Raw genomic sequence first — 25,513 nt, 5'->3', positions numbered from 1 at the left:
CCATGCTCAGGTTGCCATAGCGATGACCTTGGAGGGCCCCAGTCAGACACACACTCGTCCACAGGAGCACTCGCTTACACACTGCGGCAAAGGCAAGCGATCGATATTCTATTATACGTAGGGTGGCGAGGAGCGGGTTGGGGGGGGGGGGGAGTCGCACTGCAGTGAGCTCACTGCAGAGACACGGGGGAAATTAGAACGAGGGTGAGAGCGTGAGCGTGTTTGTCAGGGAGAGTGACAGAAAGTGGGTGCGCGTGTGTGTTTGTGTGCGTATGCATGCGTGCATTTGTCATTGGGTAGTGAAACGATTCCACAAAGTTTTTGTCTTTCTCCCTCAAAGGGACGTGTCCTAATTTTTTTCTTTTTTTTTTTAGTTTTTTGTGGCAAAGTGACCTCACACAAAACTTAATTCTCACATTATAGAGCATTACATTATGTATAATTTATTTGATTTGTGTACTTGGTAGGCAATAAGCAGTTCATTTAAAATATATGACCCCTGTGGCTCAGCGAGGCAGCACATTTGCAGCCCATTCCCTGAAGGTGACCTGCTTTATTTGCAGAAATGTAGCATATTAATCAAAAAAGTAGCTGTTCCTTCATATAAACACACTGCCTGCACTATTATTTTTCTATCAACTTAAAAGAGATGGCTTTTGGGAAATGGAGCAATAATCCTTTTGTATGTTGGTCCTGCTGGGAGCGAGCCTCATCTCTGAACTCATTTATGTTGGAGTCAGACAATGCTGACACGTATAGAGTGGTTTTGGTGCATTACCTTGGGCTGCCGCCAACTCGTCCCCCTATGGCACTTGAACATTATGCAGTCTTGTAGGTTGAAGTGCATATATTTGCAACACTAGATGGCATCTCATCCTAAAATTCTTATTCTGTCATATTCTGCTGAGCTATACTCTCATATGCATAAAGCTGTACTGCATGGGCAAGGGTTATGGTGTTTTGCATATATTTCATCATGAGGAAATTGCTTTATTACAAATTTGAATATATATTTGCTGAAATCAAATATAGGTGCAATATTCAGGGGTTGTAGTCTACTAAAATTGTTAGTGAATGCCAAATATAGACAGGAGGTAGAAGTAATATGATGTCAACTGGTCAGTATTCATGAATGCAGGCGACAAACTGCCAGTTCAAAGATGCAGTTCGGTGCTTCCGGTGGAATCTATTGAACACAAAGTAATTTTTCTTGCAGGATTTGTTATTGTGTGTGCACCCAACGCTGATGAGCAGCACTCATTTGAGCCAAAAATATAAAATAAGAGAAAATATGAGCAACTAAACAAAAGTAAAGTTTTCTGTGGTACAAAAAGTAAATCAGACAAAGACACGCAGACAGATCTAGGTTGTATTAAATGTCTAGATGTTTTATTGGTGTTGGTTTCATTTATTTGACACACATGTTCTACTAGTTGTGTATTTTTTTTTTTTTAATTCTCAACTTTCAACCCATTCAGCCACCTAAGACGGACCCAGCCCGAGGCCGCTGGCCCTTCACTGGTCTCTAACACATACATGCACACAGACCCGGGCACATGGGCTTATCATCTCCACTCACCACTCCACAGCACACTTCACCACATCATACCGGCACGCCTGCAGTGACAGGAACCACAAAGTCTTGGTTGGCGACTTCTATCTTTTGGTAAAAACACAACTTAATTACCATAAAGCCCTGCTTTGCTGTTACATGTTCGAATAGCCTCCTGAGAAACCAGCAAAAGTAACTGAAACCAAATCAAATACAAAAAGAGAGACAGATACAGTGTCTCTCACTTTTTTTTCCCTACCTCACCAATTTTGTTGATCGTCCTCATGAATGTCTTTCTGGAGCTGATGTTCAACATTTTTTTTCCTTTATTGTTTCATTTAAATTCAGTATAGAATTATATAGATTTCCTAGAACACACAGAAAGATTGAGTTGTATTTACCAACTTGGGGGGGAGGGAGGTGTACTGTAATAGCTATTAACGAGGACAATGGTTCACACAGTGCACACGAACGGAGACAAACGGGGCAGGAGGGAAGGGAGGGGAGGGGTGTGAGATACAGAGAGGGAGGGGCGGTGGACGGGACGCCGTGCGGTGTGCTTCAGTGCGCCTAAATGAGGATAAGTTGTTTTCACACACCTCCCCTCCCAACTTTGAAATAAAAAAAACAAAACAACTAAAATCATCAAAATTGCCCCCCTACCCCACATATTAAAAAACAAACAAACAACATTGGACATTAAGGAACAGAAGAGGAGGAAAATGGACGCGGTGAGAATGCCAGGAAAATGACCACTCCAATGGTCCTCCACAGACAGGAGGCGAAAGGTGGCAGTCGAAGTAGTGCCGGTGATGGGATCTCACTGTGTGACGTGTATATCTGTGTGTGATTGGAGGACAAGCAAAGGGTTGGCGAGGAGGTGAAAGAGGGGACAAAGGTGTACAGAAAGACGATGTTGGTGAAGAGGAGAAGAACAGGGAGGAGAAGGAGCTGGATGGCCCTTTTTTTTGCAGAGCATAGACACTCCCTTTGTATCATTAGCTCATTCAGATCTACATACACAATATGCAGCTGCCGTTTGGTAGATATATTGGTTTATGTACACAGCTGTGAGAGAACACATGCAAAGAGTATCATAGGAGGTGGGGAGAAAGAGGGCAGGTCGATGTAGAAAGTTGTAAAGGTGCTTTTGCTGTTTTTAATCTTTGGGGCAGTTGTGATGAAAATTGCTTCAAAGCGCTTTTTGTCTTTAAGGGGGCGGGACATCTGGAGATGTGTTTTGCCGAGGATGGAATGACCGGGGGAAGAAACAAGTGGAAGATGTGAGGGGCTTGAGCGAAAGTGCTCCAACGATCAATAGTACGTCTCCTTTTCCACCCAACCTGAAGCACAAATAGTAGAGAAAAAACACAGTAAATAAACAGTGCTTTTAGTAACTTGGGAAATTATTTTGATATTTAGACCCTACTGTCACCAGTTAGCTTAGCGTTACTTAACTGCTGCTCAATAATTAATAAATTTCTGTTTTTGTTTATAATCTACAGAAAAAGTTAAACTACTCTCATCTTAGGCCTGATGAACCAAAGACCTTTAAAGAAACGCCCACTTAAATGAAAAAAAAAACAAAAACTTCGCTCACCTCCAGGGTTCCGGCGAAGGATGAGTTTTCGAGCTTCATCGTAAACAAAGATGAGAAAACTATAAGGAAATGCACAAAACCACCAGGTAGGCCTGTGGAGAGAACGAGAGAACTGCAATCAAGTAACCAGACAACTTGATCTTTCAATGTATTTATCTGTGTGTTGCTGAAACTCACTTTAGAGGATACATCCTGAGTGCCACATCCATGCCTGGGCAGTAGGACAGGAAGGCAGCCAGGGCTGTTTCTTCAAACAGGCCAAAGATCAAGATCTTGTTCCTGCGTTTAGAAAAGCCACATATTAAAGCCAAAAACATATCTACATAGATACATACATACATCTCGATTAGTATAATCTAGATTTTTTTTCTATGCTGATAAGATTGGCAGAAAAGACAACTATAATGCAGTGAATAGCTCTTTGACTTACTTCATGCCTTGCTGGAAGACAGAGTTGCGCCTGGTCTTGCAGATGATGAGATCAGCCCACTGCACTACCACAATACTGACAAAGAAGGCTGTGTGACATGTAAACTCCACGATCTTCCTCTGTTCATATGTCTGTGAAGGCAGGAAAGAACCATAATAGTAAGATGTAGTAGCAAAATGTGAAAACACAAAATTTGCACCTACTACACACTTACCCATTGCTGGCCATAGCTGTCTTCCAGGTCATTTAAACTGCGGTCGTCCCAGTTGAGTCGGATGCCTACTAGCTGAGAGGGCAGGAAACCATTTTCAGCCAAGATGACAAAGTAGGCGAAGAATCCTCCCAGAGCCTGGATCATACCTTAAGAAACATGTACACACATCGAGATTGAGTTACCAATTTTTAAGTTTTCTGATTTCCAAAATCGAGTTTCCCCCCTAAACACCGAGGACAGCTCCAAAGATAATCCAACTATTGTTTTTTGTGAACAAAAAAAAAAAAAAAAAAAAGAGGGGGATAAAGTGATTTTTACAACAAAATGACTTCTAGGCAACTCAGATCTAACTTCAATCCACATCAAAGACAATTCACAGCCTGGATCAACAGTCACAATCTTCAGTTCACCCACCAATTTGTCCATAGGCAATGCTGATAAGCCTCTCATTCACCAGCTTGTCCCTGGCTGGGTTCCTAGGCTGGCGCTTCATGATGTCGCTCTCAGCTGCTTCATAAGCCAGAGAGATGGCTGGAACCTGAGAGTAGAAGAAGAAGACAGTATGAGCTGTATGTGAGCATAATGCTGCATTCATCATACTAAACAAAGAGTCTTTTTAAGCTCTTTACCATGTCAGTTCCCAGGTCAATACACAGGATTGTGATGGTTCCCAGTGGCAATGGGATGTTGACTATGATAAAAAATAGGAAGGGGGTGATCTCTGGGATGTTGCTGGTCAAGGTGTAGGCAATGGACTTCTTAAGATTATCAAAGATCAAACGACCTAGAGGGTAAAGAAAAGAAAAAAAAAGAAACAGTAGACAGTTCACGTCACATTCTGTCCAACTCTGACATCTCAAATGCAAGTGGATGATCGGGAACTCTGCTTTCATGCAAGACATTTTTTATTGGAAAAAAACAACAACCATTAGCATCTCTTTTCTTTCTAAAGCGTCATTTCTATCTTCCTCCTACGTCCTTTCTCAGATTCTCATTACAAAACTTTTTATTGATTTAAGCGTTCTTAGTCTTTCAGTGCTCTCCTTTGGGTCGTCTCACCTTCTTCCACTCCAGTGACAATAGAAGCAAAGTTGTCATCCAACAAGATCATGTCTGCAGCCTGCTTGGACACATCGGAGCCTGAGATTCCCATGGCAACACCAATGTCAGCCTTTTTCAGTGCAGGTGAGTCATTCACACCATCACCTGTCACAGCTACAATAGCACCCTAGGACAAATGAAAGAGAACGACATTAATTAAAGCGAATAAAAAAGCTGTTTTTGTTACATGTTTTCATTATTATTTAGCAAGGTTTTATTGAATTTAAGATAGTTTATTGAAATTATTAATTTCCAAGATTATTAAATAAATGTAATAAATTAAATATACATTAATACATAAAAATATAATATTGTATGTGCTTATATTTCGATTGTTACCACTTTATTTTACATTTCATTTTAAAGCTTCTTTTTAACATTATTTTTCTAGCTTTTGTACAGAAAAATGTTAAGTTTGGGAACTGTAAAAAAAACAATTAACAGGCTGGTGCATTTTTTGCATTAAAAATGAAAAAACATGGCCATTTTTAATACAATCTATCTCCCTGTGTAAAAGCAAGCTCTTCATCCAGTGGTCAAATAGTGCCATCTGCTGTTCCAAAAGTATATTGACACCTCAAAGTGCAGTCCCTGGAATTAAGCCAGTACATTTCCAAAAAGAAAACCTGTAGCTTCTTTTCAAGCTAGTATATTAAAAATGTTCCAACCAGTCGCTGGCATCCTTCTACAATGATCAGCTTCTGCTGTGGTGAGGTCCTGGCAAACACAATCTCCGTGTGATTCCTCAGGATGTCATCCATTTGATCCTGAGACAGATCCTTGAGGTCTGAGCCATGAATCACACAGGCCTTGGCGTCTCTAAACACAGACATTAAAATGTTAGAACAAATTTGCTTTCACTTTGTGAGACTTGCTGCTTGTTTGGTGTGTGTTTTTCTGTAAACGTTCCTTACCTGGGATTGACCTGGCTGACAGGTATGTTGAGACGAGCTGCGATGTCCTCCACTGTCTCGTTGCCCTCTGAGATGATGCCCACTCCCTTGGCAATGGCCTTGGCTGTGATCGGGTGATCACCAGTAACCATAATGACCTACAAGAACAACAAAAATGACTTCTTATTGGCAACAATAGACTAAACTTAAAGATCAAAGAAGTTTGTGTCGAATCTAAACAGCTTACCTTGATACCAGCGGATCGACATTTGCCAACAGCATCAGGCACGGCGGCACGGGGAGGGTCGATCATGGATATGAGGCCGACGAAGCAGAGATTATCTGTCTGGAAGTTAACATCATCTGTGTCAAAGGCAAAGCCCTTGGGATACTGATCCTCTGGCAGCAGCACGTGGCAGAAACCTGGAGCGAGGGGAAATGTGTGATTTAATGCTGTTTATTTAAGCATATTTTTTGTGGCTTTCTCTACTTTTTAAATAAATTCCACTACACTCCTTCCTACAGTTATAACCTTAAAGTGTTTTGTTTCAACAATTCAACAGATCATAATTTAAAAAAATTATGTTAAAGTCTTATAAATTAGTGAAAACCAAGAGAGCGGTATTATAATTCTAAAAAACAATTCTTGTATGCGATGCTGAATTAGCTATTTCAAGGTTTGTCACAGTTAATTTCCTTATTTCAAATAGGGCTTTTTGAGCTTCTAAAAGTATAAAACCTTCATTACATCACGCGTGATTTACATTTTCCTATTGAAAATGTGTAAGAGACAAAACTATTAGGTTTAACAGTATGTTAGAAATTAACTTACAACATTAATAACATTGTAAGTAGAATGGGTGGGGGTGGTTAGAAGAGGTTTAAAATGAATAAAACCAGAGGTTCTAAATGCAGTGGTTCTATCACAGCTGGATTATTGCAATTATTGTAAAAGAAATAAAAAAAACATTTCAACAAATTAAAAATAAATCTTCACGACGTGCATCATAATGCTCTTACAGAAATCATGTCAGTGATATGAATAGTAATCTAGGATGGGTAATTGCTAATTATATTGAAGACTGTTTTCACATTTAATGAACATACTTGTGAAAAATGATTTGCAACAGAAAATAACTTTACAATGCCAAAAGCTAAAACAAGTAATATACAGAAAACAGTAATTCACAGGCAAAGATTGGGTGGAAGTTCCTACCAGTTTATGTTAAATTAAGCTCCTAAAGAACGAGTCAAATATAAAACGGTGTGTATCAAAATTAGTAAGAATTGTAATTAAAATAGTTTGGATAATGAATACAGCGGATGTGTGCTGTTTAGTTCTAAAGTGTCGTTTCTTATAACCCTATTCTTGGAACTAAAGTAAAAGTATCTTGTAAGGAAGTGTCTACATGAAACTCAATGCTGTCTGCAAGAGGAGAGCCTTGTTTTGTGTTTACGTGTTGGATTGAGTGTGTTAAGGACCCTCAGGAAGAAACTCTCTGCGGCTGATGCTGATTAAACAAATAAACACAGTACAGATGTGTAGTAAAAATATATTAATGTCCAATTTGGATTTGATCAGTCTTTTAAAAACCAGTTTGACAATGAATTCAAAACCTGGAAAGTGGACGTTAACATGACCTTCAGAAGACAGCACAGGATGGATGCGTCCACAGATATAGGACTTGCTCGATTATAGTGAAAACCATAATCACAATTAAGCTGAGTACTAACATTAACATTTTCTTCTTTGAAACCAGTTAAATGGATGTAAAAAATAAATGAATAACAGTGGATGGATGGAACATCTGCAGCCTGGCATGAAGAAAGTTCGGACTTATCGTTTTATCTATGATCATGAATGGAAACCACATTTATAATAAAGTAAACACTCAATCCTTTGCCCAGAAGAACATACACTGCATCCGATAGGCTATTAAGCGATGACTAAAATAATACTTTTAGCTGAGCTACATTTTCAAATAAATTGTTATTAAATAAAATGTGTATTTTGGGATTTTGAACCTGATGGCCACACTGTCAAATCTTTCCCTCAGTATCCACCTTCACCTCTTTCGACCTTACCCAGTACTCTCTCTCCCAGTCCTCCCAGCTCCATGTAAGCATTCTGGAAAGCTTCCTTCATCTCCTCATCCATAGGCTGCTCCTTGCCCTGCAGCATGATGGTGGAACAACGATCCAGGATCCTCTCAGGGGCTCCCTTCATCACCAGCAAGTAGCGGTTGTCATTTGGATCTTCTGTTTCATGAACAGAAAGCTAGGGGAGGAGAACAGAGATAAGCATTAAAATGAGACCATCTGATGCATTACTCAGTGTATAACATATGTGTTCACCCATATTGACCCTTTACTCACTTGGTATTTGTTGGTGGAGTTAAAGGGAATCTCAGCCACCTTCTTGTTCTTATCCCTCATCATCCTGACTGAGCCGCATGACAGCTCGATACACTTCAGCAGAGCTGACTCTGAGGCATCACCAGCCACGTCACGCTTCAGGATGGACACTGAGTCTTGTCCAGCTTTGAACTGTGCGCGGTTACACAGAGCAGCAACACGAGAAAGAGACAGCCATGTCACAGAGCTCTTGTCAAATGCAGCACCTGCAGAAGGAATGTAAGAGTGAGAATTAATAAATGTTGTACTTTTTTAGTAATCATTTTTAATTCTTTTACACTATAAAAATATTTGAGCCATCAGTGTTGCCCGTATGCCATCCCTTCACTTACCCGACTGGTCCTCTGTGGTGTCAGCCTCATGGATCTGGTTGTCAAACCACATGTGGGCCACAGTCATCCTGTTCTGGGTCAGGGTGCCGGTCTTGTCAGAGCAGATGGTGGAGGTGGAGCCCAGAGTTTCAACAGCTTCCAAGTTTTTCACCAGGCAGTTCTTCTTAGCCATACGCTTGGCAGTCAGAGTCAGACATACCTGCACAGAGTTCAAATTGTCAACTGATCCGTTTCCTCGATTCTAAAAGAAGTAATCTAATTATACACTAGCACAATATTAAACACACTAAATGAGAAGGTTTGTGTTTATTTCTATAGAATCTCCAAAAAGACCAGTGAAAAGGCATGAAAAAGAATCAGGCAAAGGAAAGCACTGAAATATGTAACCAAAAAAAATACAAAAATAAAGCAAATGTTTGCCTGCTTACAGTTACAGTAGCCAGCAGCCCTTCAGGCACGTTAGCCACAATGATGCCAATGAGGAAGATGACGGCCTCCAGCCAGGTGTAACCCAAAATGATGGCCAAGATGAAAAAGGTGACGCCCAAGAAGACAGCCACTCCTGTGATAATGTGGATAAAGTGCTCGATCTCGCGGGCAATGGGTGTTTTGCCGGTTTCCAGGCCGGACGTCAGAGTAGCAATGCGGCCCATGACTGTGCGGTCTCCAGTGCAAATAACAATGCCACGCGCTGTGCCTGGTGTGGATCAAAAAACAAAATCAGAAATACAATCTTACAGGTGCAACAACTTTGTTGCATTAGAAGGTGATTTTTTTAAATTTTATTTAAAAACACATTTCTAAAATCACGACCTGACAACTGGGTTTAGAGATAAAAAAAACAACAAAAAGAGCGCAGTGACAATATTGTGTGTAAGGGGGCGCCAGTTTAGCTCAGTAGTTAAGCAGGCAACCATACAGGCATGCCACATGGACAGAGCGCTGGGTTGGAGTCAGACCCGTGGCCCTTTGCTGCATGTCGGATATTTCAAGCAGAAGAAAATTGTTCACAATGTTTATGGGTTTCTGGAGAGGTTTTTTTTAGTTAGTGTGTCATGATTTCTAGAAAAAAATCACTATGGCTGTGTTCTATTTGTTTGTTGCTTCATCTAGTTCTAGTACATTAGTATGTTCTAGTTTATACAGACTTAGTCTCCAAAGTTGATCAACTTGCCAAACGGCCTCAAAGCCCATAAAGTTTCTGGGGTGAACTGTCCCTTTAACTGTGAACTTTATCGCTTTGTTCAAACTGAGGGCTTTAAATTCAACCACAGTCCTGCAAGGTAACAATAGCATGCAGTGTTATTGCCATGGTGACAATACCTTCAACACAGTTTGTGGAGAAGAAAGCAACGTTTCGGGTCTCCAGGGGGTTGTCATGGGTACAGTCAGGTGACCTGCTCTGAGGCTCTGATTCTCCTGTAAGGGAAGAGTTATCTACCTGTTGGGCAAAAGAAAATGTTAAAGTTTTTTTTTTTATTACATATAAAAAGAAACAAAAATATAAATCTATGCATGTGACTGTGTGTGTGTGTGTGTGTGTGTGTGTGTGTGTGTGTGTGTGTGTGTGTGTGTGTGTGTGTGTGTGTGTGTGTGTGTGTGTGTGTGTGTGTCTTTACCTTGCAGCCGTGAGCTGAAGTCACCCTGATGTCAGCAGGGATCCTGTCTCCACCCTTCACTTCAATCAGATCTCCGGCCACCACTTCCTCAGCATTGATCTGCACCTTCTCACCCTCACGGATCACCAGTGCTTGCTGCAGGAGAGGAAATAATGTCATTCATGATGCCAGAATTACATTTAGAGAGCTCCATGTAGATATGTTTGACTTACATACTGTAAGTAACTAATTTATAATCAAAACACTGGCAAGCACCAGCTGTGAAACTTCTTTTTGTGTATACAGCTTTTATTCTAAATCAGAGTGGCAAGTAGAGAGGTACGGGAGAAGCAGTGGGGGGATAATTTCACACAGGCCTTGACTGACATGTTAAATGTTACTGTAGAATGGAGGCAGGAGGTTTCTTCAAGTAAAAGCTATATGAGTAGTGGCGACAAGGATGTCTTGTACGCCTTCTGCTGTCCTTACAGCATAGATTACTTCATACTGTGTGTACGGGATCAAGCACCTATTTACCTGAGGTACCATGTTTTTGAAAGACTCCATGATTTTAGAGCTCTTAGCCTCTTGAAAGTATGAGAAGCAACCGGTGATGACTACGACAGCTGTGAGCACAATACCAAGGTACAACTGAAAGGAGAGAAAATTAGAAATATGTTAGTGGGGGTGGTTTGAAGCCACCGAGTGCAGTATGTGTAAAATATTTACTGAGGTGTTATTTATGTTAATACCCAAGAGTCTTAGGTGTGACGGGTATGTTAATGAGGTGCAAATAGGCCACAGATGAATATGTTTGGGCTAAACCTGTGTGACTAATTGTGAATGTGTGTGTGGGTTGCTCACGTTGTCCCCTGCAGGCTCGTCCTCGGTAGCTGCCTGGATAGCGTAGGCCAGAAAGCAGAGGATGGCGCCGGTCCACAGCAGGATGGAGAATCCACCGAACAGCTGGCGACAGAACTTGACCCATTCTGGGGTGGTGGGAGGAGGGGTGAGAGCATTGGGACCATCCCTGAGCAGAAACTCTGCGGCCTTGGCATTGGTCAGTCCCTGCAGTGAACCGAGAGGAAGCGGAATGTGAAGTTCAAAAGCATTTCTTTGTCACAAACTCTAACCATGAAAAGTACATCACTGCCACCTGGTGGCAAACTGGGAAAATGCGTTGTCAGCTTACCTGGACAACGTCAGTCTGGAATTTCCTGCATACTTCCTCTACAGACATTTTGTGTTCCGTCTGTTATTAAACCCCCCCCCCCCCAACAAACAGAAAAATAAAAACAATGTAGATTAGAATTTCTTGTAGTTCACAATTTTATTTGTATTTTTAGTTGCATGCAGAGATATTTTGTGGGGAAAACTCTCCAGCTTAAATTTATTCATGGAGGAAATTTTGATTAAAAAAAAAAATCTATCGTTTTATTTTACAGAAGGAAATTCAGAAATCAACGCCATGCATGCAGTTCACCTGAGGGGTAAGAGTATGTGGTAACGGCAGCCAGGTATGGCGACCATGGTGTCTGTTTCTTGGGCTGAAAAGTGGGACGAAAATGCCGACTTCCTCATAATAAGTCCCCCCATCTTACCAGCAAAAAATACAAAAACGTTTGCGTGTATGGGAAAATAATTTCTTCTCTGTCCGAAAAAATGCTGCCAGTTTCCTTCCATTAATTCCATTCTGAAAGAAGATTTTCTTCAAAAATACATCCTTGCATCATTTCAAGGATGTTAAAAAAAATTTTTCACAATATCATTTAAAAAAAATATTGAAATACTAAGAAAACTGCACACGAGCGATCAATCATCCTTTGACTGACAGGAACAAAAATGAACTGACCCAAAACTTTGCCCATGACCAGACCTTTGTATGGATCCACTCAACAGTGACAATTAAATCCAGCAAGATGGAAACAGAGTGCAGTAAAACTTTGTAACCTCTAACACACATCATAGCAAAACTCAGTTACTACTACACAACTATTCTTAGAAAAAAAAGGAAGCGTTTACTTACAATGGGTACTTCCTTCTTCAGGTCATCCATGTCCTTGGTTGCCCCCTTCTTCTTCTTGGGGGATCGGTCATCTTTGTCCTGTGTGGTGGCAACGCGGTAACTGTCTGACTTCCCATACTACAGACATACACACATGTTTTATACATGCCTGTGGACTACATAATGGAGAGAGCAGCCCTTGTCCTCTTGGTTTGTTATGTTCATTGCAGCCATTAAAAACTACACTGCTCTGTAAAATATTAAAACATTTGTAAACTGATGCGAGAGCAGCCTTCTTAAGAGTATTAATCAGCCACTGACTGCAGCTGAATTAAAGGCAGTGGGCACTGCTGAACTGGCCTTGATGAGATTTGTTTCATTACACAGCTAATAACGTTGTATCCTTGTGAAGTGGCCTTGAGAGGTAGTAGTAGTATAATAATGGAATGTATTTTTAGTTTCTGAGGATGATGTTAGCTAAAAAAAAAAACCATGACTAGAGCAGGGCGATATGGCCAAAAATATTTATCACGATATATATTTGAAAATTTGCAATAACGATATAACCGACGATATAATTGATGCGAGACAAAATACAACTCCACAACATTACTAGCGCAAAAAGACAACCTTCCATTTATTTTCACTTAAGAAGCTGGTTTTTATGTACATTAAAGCTTTATAAAAATGTAACAGTGCAAATGCAAATTCCTTGCTGAAAGTTTAACCAAAAGGCATTTCCAGTAGAAATGGGCTGACATATCCTGAGCATAACCATATATAATATCCACTGAAGTTAAAAAGAGGTGCTTTGCAACATTAAACTGCAGTGTGCAGTACGTATTTTTGGGACCATAAGGTGCACAGGATTATAAGGCACATTAAGCGAAACAAAGCAGTCAGATAAATCAAACTTTATTAAACTCATTCTTCTTGCTTCCTCCACTTCTGTACCATTGTTTCATTAATGTTGAATTCTCTGGCAGCTGCTCTATTCCCATGTTGTTGCAGTATATTAATGACTAACCTCGTATTGTGGATGGATTATCTCAGTTGTTCTCCTGACTGAAGTTTGGTCCGTTTACAGCATCCTGCCATGCGATTGCATTTGTCTCTAACCATGAAGAACCTTCACGTTAACTTTTATAAGTGGAAAAGTGTTAGTGTTCGTCCTCCAGCTTCACTGTTTATGTTATGCTAACATAGCTGTGTCGCTAGCGATCACGTAGCACATCATTATATACCAGCTAGCCCAACTTCAGTAACCCTACAAACATCACTGCTGTTTAGTTTCCTGTCTTCATTTATGTTGGAAGTGATAGCAGAGCTGTACGTTTGATTTTTTTCAGAAATCTCTCAGTCAGAACATGCTATCCGGTTGTTCAGTGATGACGCGACGAATCCTACTTCCGGGTCTAAAGTAGTCTGCGTTTAATATGGCTTTTATGTTGTTAACATGTTTAATGCTATGTATTTTCTTCTATTTGATCTCAAAAAGCTCCTAAAACAGTCAGTGATCCCTGTTGACCTCCCTCGGCTTTTATTACCGCTAATCATTTATTTAAGCTCAGTTTTTAAAACCTTAGGATGTAACTACAGCCCAGCCCATGCAGCAGTATATGAATGACTAACTTTGTATTGTAGATGAATTATCTCAGTTGTTCTCCTGGCTGAAGTTTGGTCCTTTTACAGCATCCTGCCATGCGATTACATTTGTTTCTGACCACCGAGAAAACTCACGTTAACCTTTATCGAGTGGAAAAAAAGTTAGCTTGTTTATATTATGCTAACATAGCTATGTCGCTAGCGGTCACGTAGCACATCATTATATACCAGCTAGCCAAACTTCAGTAACCCTACAAACGTCACTGCTGTTTAGTTTTCTGTCTTCATTTATGCTGGAAGTGATAAGAAAGCTGTATGTTTTAATTTGTTTCCAAAACCCCGCAGTCAGGACATGCTATATTGTATTTAGATAGAAGCTAGCGAGCTAACTCCCTGCTAACTTCTAACTCCGTTAAATGTCATAAATTCCGTTTTCATGGATGCCTGGATGTTAAACTCAATTGTTACACCTGGTAGAGCAGAACGCTGATCATTTTATTAAAGATGAAAGACTTTAGACAGTTTTTCAACTCTCAGTAATGCCACAGTGATCGTTTGATATATGGACCTGCAGCGGAGTTTAGACCCAGACACGGCTAGTGACGTCAGACTGAACAACCGGATATCATGCTTAGGTAACTAGCGAAACTAGCGAGCTAACTTCCGCTAGCTTCCTGCTAACTTCTAACTCCGTTAAATGTAATAACTTTTGTTTTCATGGATGCCTGGAAGTTAAACTTTATAGTTACACCTGGTAAAGCAGCAATGCTGATCGTTTTATTAAAGATGAAAGAATTTAGACAGTTTTTAACTCTAAGTGATGCTGCAGTGTTGTTTGACCTGAAGTATACGGAGTTTAGGACCCAGATTACTCCCAGATTTAAGAGCATCTTAGTCCGACAAATACGACAATAACAACGGCCGCTTGCATGTTCTGCAAAAAATGTGCTTTGTTGTGTATCTGACGGACAAACACCAAACCAGTTCCACATCACTGAAGTTGCACCATTTTTACAAACCAATTCTGGTTCATCTGTTTCACTCAACAATCGGCCATGTGCGTATGAAAACAAAGGCACTGCGCATGCGCGTTTTACTCCCATTCTATCGCGATATTTCATTTTCCTATCGTTGCCTAACATTATACCGGTATTACCATGAACGGTATAATATGGCCCAGCCCTACCCATGACTATAAAAACCTATTATTATAAGCATTGTTAAAGAATTGAAAACATATTACCCGGGTGGCTCGGTTTTGCTCAACCAAATATAAAACTGGGTTAGGAGTGAATTATCAACACATCAAAGCAAGTGCCTGCAGCCCGATCTACCCATTTGATCTCCATTGATCAAATAATGCTCCCTTCAATGACCACAAGATCCTGATGGACACATCAAAACGTAATCTAGTGCAAATGGTTTAACCTTGAGGTCTTAACAAATCACTTTTGCTCCTTTTCATTTACTTCTCCAGCAGTGAGCATTAACGACATAAGAAAGAGACAGCGAACAGGAAAATTGAGTTTGCAGATTCATCAAAGCGTTTCTTACCAGACTCTTGCATGCACTACAATACAAAACCATCAGAGCCACTTTGATGTCAAGAAAAATTAAACTGCGTGTATACGCAAACATGCAGACACAGACACATCAGCTGTCTTTACTCTCCTCTGCCTGCTTTACATCAAATCTATTATTCCAGTTACTGTAAATCTCCCCTTAGAAGATGGCTCACTTTGTTTAACTACACATAAGTGAGCTATTTATAACCTCATTTCCTCCATCATTGCATTTTCTGATCCTTAGTCTATAGCTGTAATTCTAGCCTGTTGTCTGGAAGGAGAGTAGTCTGACCTTTGATGAGCCTCATCCATACAAATCTGCTTCATCAAAGGTCAGAGGTGACATGGAGTGACAAGAACTCCTCCCAGGAGATGCAAGTGGGTTCGCTCACTGATCCAACCTGGTCATCGGGGGAGTTGAGCTTGGTGAAACATCATTTTAGTGAAATATACAGTATTGATTCCACGCAGGGGATTGCAAAATTAAATCCCCACAAGTCAAACAGAAAAGTCAATACCTATCGACTAATAAATCAATAACAGCAGTCATTTTGTGTCAAACGATAAAAAAAAACGAGGTTAAAGGTTAACCTGTAACTTAAATATGATGAAGTGCTGAATGTGTGCTGTTGTTCACAGGGAAAAATACACCCTCTAGTGGTATAGCCGGGTTGATCACTCCTGCTTGGTCACTTTATTTAAATCTGATATTGTAAATTAGATATGAACTGCTTATCTGACCTCGAACATAATTAGTCTAAAACAAGTTGGCCCTTTATCCAAATCAAACGGACACATTTACGAAAGCACCTGGGAGGGGGTATGAAACGAGATCCCGAGTCCTCCGCACATGTTGACATGGAAACTCCCACACCCAGACCGCACCAAAACATACACCCCTGCAGTTACACCAGTGTGCGTAATAAAGATCAGCCTGCCAGTGAATTTTCCACTTGAGCTGTAATTGTACTGCTCTTGTGCAAAAGTCTTGTGAAATCATGTCTCTGCGTATTTAGTCTGTATGCAATTGTTACTTAAGACCTGCCTTTCTGGTTGTGCTCATAACTGAAAAAAAAAAGTATTCATGAAGCAACACATGCAAGACATCTTGGGAAAATTGCCGACCAATTGAGGGAGTGCTGCTCTCAACGACCACTGCTGAATTCAAAGCAAACAATAAAACCACTCGTTCAAGCATGTCAAGCAGAGAGTAGGCTGTCAGAGCGAGGTAGCTGTTTGACTGGACTACAAGCACACACACACACACACACACACACACACACACACACACACACACACACACACACACACACACACACTTCTGCAACAAAAGAACAGGTGAGCAAATCTCTTGTTGCAGCAAGACTGGGCAGGCCTGGTGAGACAGAGGGTAAGGGAGCAGAGACTGATGCAGTGGAAAAGTACTGCTGCTCATCCCCTCTGAGACAGACCCTGGGCATGTGTGTGCTCGTGTGTCACGTCTCTGAAAATGACAAAGAGGAAGTGCTTGCTCATACATGTGTACACACACATGTGAACGTGCCTGTTCAGACTGAATAACAGTTAAATATCTCTGATCAGAGATCAGAGGTGTTGAATAACATGGAAAGTTACAGATTTGCCTTCTATTCAAGTGTAATTTAGCACCATTGTTCCAAAGACAACAGACTGATGGGTGCTTGTGAATCATCTGTCAGACTTTTTATTGCTGTTGTAGATAATTTTTTCCACAGAGAGTGACTGAACACAGCAAATACACATTTAGGGAGCATTGTTAGCTCAGCAGTGCACCTGCTCCCCTGTGAATTTGCATGATTAAACTGATGATATAAATATGGAGACAAAGTTCTTTCTCTTTATGTCGCACACACAGCAGACAGACAATAACAGTGGCTGGCAGGGGAGGGAGAGACGAGCCTCAAACAAAGAGAGAAATGTGGTGAAAAGTAAAGACAGAGACATGGATGACAGACAGGATTGGGCACACGGAAAAGGAGACAGCAGTGGGAGGTGATACAGCGAGGTGGAGAAAGGATCAGCGAGTGAGTGAAAGCACGAGAGGAGCTGCTGTCACCCTTCTCTCATGCTTCTAATTAGATATTGACCAGCAGTCTGTCTGCTGGCTCCATATCAGTGTTTGACCCTCAGTGACCCCACTCTAATAGATTGCGCAACTGCACTTATGCTATGCGTATCTTTTTGAATGTGTCCTCAAATGCTAATAGATTATATTCTCACTTTGGGTGTCTGAGTGTGCCCTTATGTGAACGTTCATTTGCAGGATATGAATGAGTTGTTAGCAGCATGAGTCACATAGGAAGTGATATCTTGGAAGCTTATCCTTTGTTTCGCCTTATTTACAGAATGTTAAGTGTTTTAGCTTTGTGTGCGCTTGGCACTCAATTATGACAAAGGGTTCAGCCTTTAAACACGTTGCAAGATGGCTTCACTGCACCTGATTTGCAATAGTTCTTCTTGAGTTATTTTGCAAAAACAAAACAAAAATTGATTTAAAAGGGACATCACTGTCAGCTGATATATATTTTTAGATCTTTATATCTCTCTTGACATTAGCTGTTAAATCAGGTGCTCGAAGAAGAAGAAAATATGCCATGCAGGAAGAACACGTGCTGCCTGTGTTTTTCTGTCCAGCTGTATCGCACAGCTCTGGGTAATTCAATGAGCCTCCACTGTCCTGAGGAAGGAAACGGAGACCCGTGGCTGGAATTACAGACACTCGCTCTTTCACAATATCACAAGCAAACAGAGTGATGGACAGACATATCTTTGGCATCATCAGGAAATGGAGAAATTCCATGCTCCTCTGTGGATAACGGAATGCAATCACTCAGATCTGGTGATATCCTGATTGATCAAAGTGTGTTTCAAATATCAGTAACTATCTTTTCCCCCTGCATCTGCATGCGCGTTTGAGTCTTGCACCGGCTGACCAAACTACACGATTTGCCCTCATGTGGACAACACTGATGAGCAAGCGTGTTTGGAGGGCAAGTAACCATGGAGACCGGCATGGCCATTGACATGGTGAATCTCAGCGGTGGCCTGGTACTCCTCGGATCCCCCGATGTAATCCAGGATGAGCAATAATTGATGCACCTGTAACTGGACACTGTAGTCACTGCTGTATAACGCTCACAGGCGATCGATTTAAGGAATAAGTATGTGTCTGTGTCTGTGTGAGCAGAGGTGAGTCATTGTATTGGCTACACTCCGTATGTGCAGCATCTACACGCATTGCGGCAGAGAGAGTGAGGGAGATGTAGAGTGAATAAAAGAGAGACCCAGTCACTGTACGGTAATGTGATAATACACAAAAGATAAGAAACTAAAAGTCAGCGAGGCCTGAGAATGAAAGAGAGTGTTGTGTCAGATAACGGCACACTTTCTACCTCGAATGACAGAAATGCAGGAAGTGTCATGTTGTGTTTAGGAGTGGCACCTGAGAGACGATTTATTATTATGCAAAGTCTGTTTAGCACGACAAGTTGAGGCATGAGAACTGATAGCGGGTTTCACTGGAGCTGGGAAGTAATTTTCCTTCCTCTTTCCCTGCCATAAGGCAGAACAGAAACCGGTGCTTATGAATGCACAAACACAAGAGTGTTGTTTCTTTTCACATGAGGAAGTGGTTTGTAGATGGAAGAAATACATCTACGCCCAACATTTTCTTCTTAAAGTTTTCTTTTTTTCCAATGACCACAAAATCTGTCATACATGTCATATGAGGCTAGCCTTCTTCTTTTTCCGCAGACCTGACTCATTCAGTGATAACGTCATGTCCTCTGCACCACATGATGGTGTTACTGAGTGCTTCTAACATGACTACTGAGTGGTAAACAGAAGAAAAGTTTAAAGTAAAGTCACTCGTGTATGACTGGATGCATACGTTTTGTTTAAAGGTTGCATTGAGTGGAGTCAGCAAAGCCTCTCAGCCGACTGTTTCACACACATAGACCAACGAGTAGAATTAAAAGTTGTGAGAGCTTAAAATTTGTCATGCTTACATTTTTAAAGCATGTATTTACTGTGAATGTCCATAAGCTGCTCTTCTAACCTAAAATGATCCAATGAAAGCATTTTAAAGTTAAAAACATTGAATTTTACTAGATAAAATGTAAAAACTAATAAAAGTGTTCACCACATAAAATCTTAACACTGTTTCAGTAAGTGTGTGTGTGTGTGTCCCTGTGACTCGTGTATACACCCTATGGTACTGAATGCATACGTGTGTGCTCGTGTGTGACACCTTGCAAGGTCATTGGGCCATCTGCTGTTTCTTGCAGTAGGATGGAAGGGCTCGGGCCCACAGTAGGGGGCTCAGGGTAGCGACCCATGGCTGTTGGGATTATTTAGTCTGATTACTACACTGGATTAACCCACCGTGTTTCTCCTTCTCTTTGTCTCTCTCACTCTCCTTTCTACACCATTCTCGGGCATAAATGAATTTTTGTCATTGTATCGCTGTAGCAATCGTTTGGTGAACGTCTTTATAACAGCACTGGGTAAGGAAATAATTAAATTGTCACTGTTAACTGACGATTAGTATTTGAAAAGGAGACCACCAAAGAGCTCTTGCCTCTCTGTATCAGCCCTGAGAGTGATGTGGAGTTTTCTTATCTTTCTGTTTAACAAAGTGAAGAGACATCAATAGGGAGAGACTGCAGATACCAGACTTGAAAAAGAAGAAAGGGAAAACCCTTCTGAAGGAAACAGACAGAGGCGGACCGGTCCCTACTGACATTCCTTTAATACTGGAGGAAATGAAATGTATGTATGATAATAATAATAATAAATAATAATAATAATAATAATAATAATAATAATAATAATAATAATAATAATAATAATAATAAAAAGACTGTGGCTGAGTACTGAAACAAAATCTTAATCTCAGGAAACACAAACACACAAAGAGAGATTAACTCTGTACAGCTCTTAAATCATCCACTTTGGGGTGGCTCCGAAAACTAAAAATAAACAAAAGCAAGAAACATAATCACTGATAAGTCGAACTGACAATCTCAGCTTTATCTCAGCGTTATAACCCCCCCCCCCCTCCCCTCCACTCTGCTGCCTTGTGTCCATCTGCCTGTCCCTCATTATCTGCATCCGTTCAACCCATAGAGACCGTTTGTGTGTAACTGTGTAACTATAGTTCTGTACGATGGACTGCATAATGCTGGGCACTGTTAAGGACTTTAATACTACTGTCTGTGTGTCTTGGTCTGAGAGTGAATGTTGCCTGATTTAGACTAGTATTAAAACCAGATTCTTTGATCCCCATAACAGAACAGAGAACACCCGACTCAGAGCGGTCAAAACATTTTATATTTAATTCTTTATTCAATCATCTTCCGGAAGAGAGAGAGAGCCCTGCACAGCCCAATGCCAGTTGCAGGATCTCTAACATTAGAATGACATAAGAATGTCTCACATATAGGTGTTATTTTGGTACTTTACACGTCACACATAGTTTCAACAACTCCTTATATGTTACAAGTTCCTCCTTTCTGGCTTCCTGTATTTATTAATATGCTTGTATAGCTCTACACTAACTTCCTGTTTTTCAGTCTGGCTGAGCACTTAGCTGAGCACCTTCATTACTAAAGTACATCAAACAATATAATCAGAAAATAAGCACTAAGAATACATTAATTACATGACACTAGTATTGTAAATCTTAATTTCTTGGCGCTGGTAGAAAACATGGCATCGTGCCACAGTGTGAGAGAGGGCACCTCAACTATCAGGCAAGAGGTCACACTGAGATATGCAGATGTTAATGATCTCACATCTACACGCACCAGCTGCTGACTGCAAAACTACCAAATACCTATTAACATATCCCATTAAAACATGCAGGGTCCCTCATGTAAAGTCTATCAGATGCAGGAACGAATGGAAAATGCACAATTTAACAGTCAAGATAAATTTACAGAAAAGAAAAAAATTAATTTCCTTGCAGAGTGCTGCAGCTTAAATCGTAACAAACAGAGAGCTAATGACCTCTTTTGGGTCTGTGATAAGCCTTTGTCCACTGTGGCTGCCCAGTGTTACATGTTCTCCTTTAGTGTATTCACAAAGGGACACACACATCTCCACGACAACACCCTGAATTAGTCATGTTGCCGTAGTCAGGCAACCTAACCCTCCTGACTCGGTCTCTTTATGGGAGACCATCAGCACGTTAATGTTGCAGAACTGTTGGCCACATCAATCACTCTGTCCGTCTACTGTAATTTTGTTCTACAAGTAATGTAGAAAGGAGACAGCACTGACCTTTACATTTTATTAGAATTACACGAGCTCGCAGCTCAAGTCTAGTCTTATTAGTTTTAAGCTAGCAGGGAGGCTAACTCTAGGGGTGTTGCTGAGGCACTACAGAAATCTATCCTCAAGCAGCACTCTCACTAAAAAAATTGCTTTGATTACAAAGGACGTCTATTGATCCAAGTGGCTTGACGCGAGCAGTGGAGGTCCATTTCAAAGAATCACCATACTGACCTTAACTGACCTCTGGGCCACAGGTCTATGATAAACTTGTGTTTCATTAGATCTTTTATGCTTTTTTATTGGCTCTTGCAACGTGCAGGACACATCAGCTGTGGTTCAGTGCAGCCTATCTGCATCAGGCAGCAGGTGCAATGGGGAGGGATGTGCAGCACTCTGCACCAAACTGAGGGCTGGGCTTCTGCAGCGGACACACATATCCAACTCCTGAATTACTTTCTGTTACACCTTCCAACTTCTTTTCTATAGCAGCGCACACTTCTCTGGTACCAGTTTGAAAGCCTTTATATCATAAGGTAATGAATGAATCCAGTCTTTGAGGGGACTTATCTTTATCAGGAGCTTCTCCTCAGCCACACTGCACTAACAGCAGCACAGACACACCCATCACCATCAGCCATTATGGCCTTTCTTAAAAATCCTTTCTGCTGCTAAATCACCTTAATTTCTTTTTTCCTTACTGGGGTTTAAAGACAATCCCTACATCCCTACCTCTTCACCTCAACACTAACTGTTCAATCATGAAAACAAAAATTATTAAGACCTATTATGCTTCGACCCAAGTACATCCTTCCTCTCCTCATCCCATTTCTCTCTGCTCTCCCGGTTAACCAAAATGACCAGGCACAGAAAGAGGAAACATGAGCTGCGGTATTGTGAGCCTCAGGTGATTATCCTGTAACAGGATATACATCCAACCACCCCTCCCCTCAACATATGCCACCTCCTTCGTTCTAAATCCCTCTCTCTTTCTCTCACTACTCCTGCAAACCAACCACCACTAATCTGTCTTTCCTTTCTCTCTGTACCCGTTGTTCTCTCAGCAGTGGCACATTCCCTTCCTTTGTGTCATGAGTTTGAAGATAAACAGCTGCAGATGTTGCATGTGTGCAGCCCTTCCTCGACATCTCACTTTACATTCCTCCCATGGACTCATCCTCAGTAACTGCATCAATGCAGAAAGGACAGTGAGAAAGATGAGAAGGTGACCTATGTGTGCGTTACATCATGCTCTTTCCTTAGAGATTGTCCTCCAAATTTAGAACGTATATCTCTGTGTCTGACAAAACGTGCCGGTTGGTTGCTCTATTCTCTCTTGTTAACCGGGTCCTTTCTGCGTGGCTGCTCGTGCCAGCCTATCACAGCCTTTTACAGGGAATTTCCACACCAGAGGCCCCGCCCCCGGTTTGAAGCAGAAGGAACGTCGCAAGCGGTGCCCCCTGCGGCCTTGGGAAAGGACAGCTGGCAATGCTATAGGACAGTGCGCTAGTGCGAAATCCTCAGACGGAAAGAGGGACAAGTCAGTGCTGTACATCAGCACAAGTGATGACACTTTTCCATACACAGCTCTATTCCATTATCCATCCATCTTTTCCATTTAGGGTAACCTCAGCGCCTTAAGCGCAAACACATTCGGCAGGCTTGCATATACTTTCTTTATGATTTAAGACATCAGAAGGGAAGCTCATATTCCTTATTGATCTGTTCTATAACAGCAGTCTCCGAGGAGACAGGACATCCTCTGAAATGACAGTCCATTTCCACTCAACGTCCCTCTCTCACTGCTTCAGTGAACTTCCACACAGCAGCAGCAGCAGCAGCAGCAGCAGCAGCACATGCGTAAGCACTTTTTTTTTTTTGCACTCCCATCCCTTTTGACGCAGTGCCCACTATAGCTTCCACATCTATAAGAAGACACTGACATGGACCGGAGGCTCTCTTCTACCTCCCCGGAATCCAACACACTGAACCTCTCTGTTGGCGCAGAAATGTCAGGCTTTGCAGGGCAACATTAGCTGGTCTCACTGTAATGAAACCGGCTTGCACTGCCTCCGCAGAGCTGGAAATGTCTCAGCTCCGCATGGTCTTCCTACTGCAGCGTCATGCCACCGCATCGCTCAGTCGGTGCACAGGGGTTAAATATTACTACTCTTTCATGGCGAGGCGATGGAGCCGAATTGCGCAATAACTCACACCACCAGCCGCATCTTGACTTTACCTTGTATTTTTCCACCAGACTCCATACTGGTCAATTTACACGAGTGATAAGTTTATCCATATACCCGGAAACAGCTCAAATGCGTTTAATAGCTTAATGGATGCGCGCAGTAGAAGAGAGCCCTCTAAAGTCACACTGACGAACCTTATTGTCATTATTGTCATTCTCCTCGTGTAGCCGGCTGGAGTCGTCGTTTCTTTAATCTGTGATGTGTGTAAATGTAGTCACTGCTGGCGATTATCGAGTCCCTGTTATGTCACAAATTAAAGGGGAAATAGCCTAAGCTGGTGAAGCGCTTATTCGTGGTAACCGCATTATGACGCACGGGTCAGCGAGGGTGCCGAGGATGGACTCCTCAGCTGATAGCGTCCAGTGTAAGTACGCGGCGTGCTCATCATCCTCACCGGACAGTTGCTTCGCTTGCGCGCAAACAGATGACCGCAGAAGGGGGGGATGCCAGCGGGGTTTAACGCAGCAGAGGGCAGGAGGAAGGTGGAGGTGGGTGGAGGTGGGTGGGGGTGGGCAGCGAGGGCATGAAGGAGGTCATAATGCACTGCGGTCTTTAATCATAAAGAAAGTGCATGCAAGTCTGCCGAAAATGTGGCAAAACTCAGTATTATTTTTAAACTGCAGCTTAATGATGGGGAGGGGAATAACCTTAACACGTGCTCCTCCTCTAACACACAGGAGCATACAGGAAGAATAAACCGATTAGGCCTATCATGGCTGGCAAGGTTATGGTCAAAGTAAGGCCTATACGACTTAAAAGAGCCTACACATCTGACACACCGACAAGCTGGAAACATCACAGACCTACAGTACTTAGATATAAGACTTTGGCATTCGTTTCTAAACATTTCATCACGGGGGCAGCAATTAATGAGAATCCCAGTACAAATTAGCCCACACGAGCCAGAAATAATAACTGATCCAAGTCGAATGAAAGTGAACAGTCCAAAAGAAGCTCGTTTCCACTACTGCACTAGATAAGAGCTCGTGGCTACATCAATTTGTCGCAGTCTAGACCGGCGTAAAACACAGTTCCGCATTAGAGTCAATGTCACTCAGACAAACGGGATTTCCATTAAGAACAAAAATGACATCACGCCTCAGTTTGACAGCTTTTCTTTAGGCTTTAGGCTACCTCTCACTTTTCAGGCCACTTCAGGTGGGCTACAACGCAGTAAAAAAGTTGGAATCGCCGGTTCTTACCCCCATGTTGACGCAGTCACTCTTTTCCTCTCAGGTGATGCACGGCTTGAGAGGTGTCAGCCCCTCACGTTGAACTATATCAAAATGCCTTGCCTTGAAAAGCAAAAGAAGATATGCTCAGTTGTTTTGTGTTGCATAGTGGAAAAAAACACAGGTAAACGACGTCAGACAAGTTATCTATAGCCTAAGTCTGACAGAAGAATTGTCTTTGGTTTAAATAAACTGTCTCTCAAACCTTCGGCGAGGTTAGGCTGCAGTTTCCCCTTGTGGGACGTCTTTCAAATGAAATTCTGCAGTCTCAAGCGGAGCATCACGCGGGGAACCGCTTCCTCCCTTTGCTCTCTGATACTTGTGGCCACAAGTACCACCTCCCTCCCCATTTCTGCCGACATCACTCCGCCGGTGAAAGAAGCGAATCAGTGAATCGAGAACTGACAGAGCTGGCCAATGATAATTCTGAG

The 25,513-nt window shown here is 41.7% G+C and overlaps 1 protein-coding gene across 1 annotated transcript; it reads right to left on the bottom strand.

The window, feature by feature from the left end:
* Nucleotides 1-1,371: 1,371 nt before the first annotated feature.
* atp1a3b (ATPase Na+/K+ transporting subunit alpha 3b) lies at nucleotides 1,372-25,425 on the bottom strand. The gene is made up of 23 exons (XM_080896658.1): nucleotides 25,288-25,425; nucleotides 25,053-25,145; nucleotides 12,162-12,278; nucleotides 11,328-11,387; nucleotides 11,000-11,203; nucleotides 10,673-10,786; nucleotides 10,157-10,291; nucleotides 9,861-9,978; nucleotides 8,966-9,234; nucleotides 8,538-8,736; nucleotides 8,167-8,411; nucleotides 7,876-8,068; nucleotides 6,038-6,213; nucleotides 5,812-5,948; nucleotides 5,566-5,716; nucleotides 4,856-5,024; nucleotides 4,426-4,580; nucleotides 4,211-4,334; nucleotides 3,797-3,942; nucleotides 3,583-3,713; nucleotides 3,330-3,431; nucleotides 3,153-3,244; nucleotides 1,372-2,895 (listed from the first exon to the last, which is right to left on the bottom strand). Exons 2-23 carry the CDS (start codon nucleotides 25,056-25,058, stop codon nucleotides 2,867-2,869), a joined length of 3,072 nt encoding a protein of 1,023 aa, XP_080752784.1. The 5' UTR covers nucleotides 25,059-25,145; nucleotides 25,288-25,425; the 3' UTR covers nucleotides 1,372-2,866.
* Between the last annotated feature and the right edge of the window lie 88 nt (nucleotides 25,426-25,513).

This window comes from Rhamphochromis sp. 'chilingali' (genome assembly GCF_963969265.1).
Source record: "Rhamphochromis sp. 'chilingali' genome assembly, chromosome: 11".
Lineage (NCBI taxonomy): Eukaryota > Metazoa > Chordata > Actinopteri > Cichliformes > Cichlidae > Rhamphochromis > Rhamphochromis sp. 'chilingali'.
Note: the sequence above shows the minus strand (reverse complement) of the source record. Positions and strands in the feature narration are given on the sequence as shown.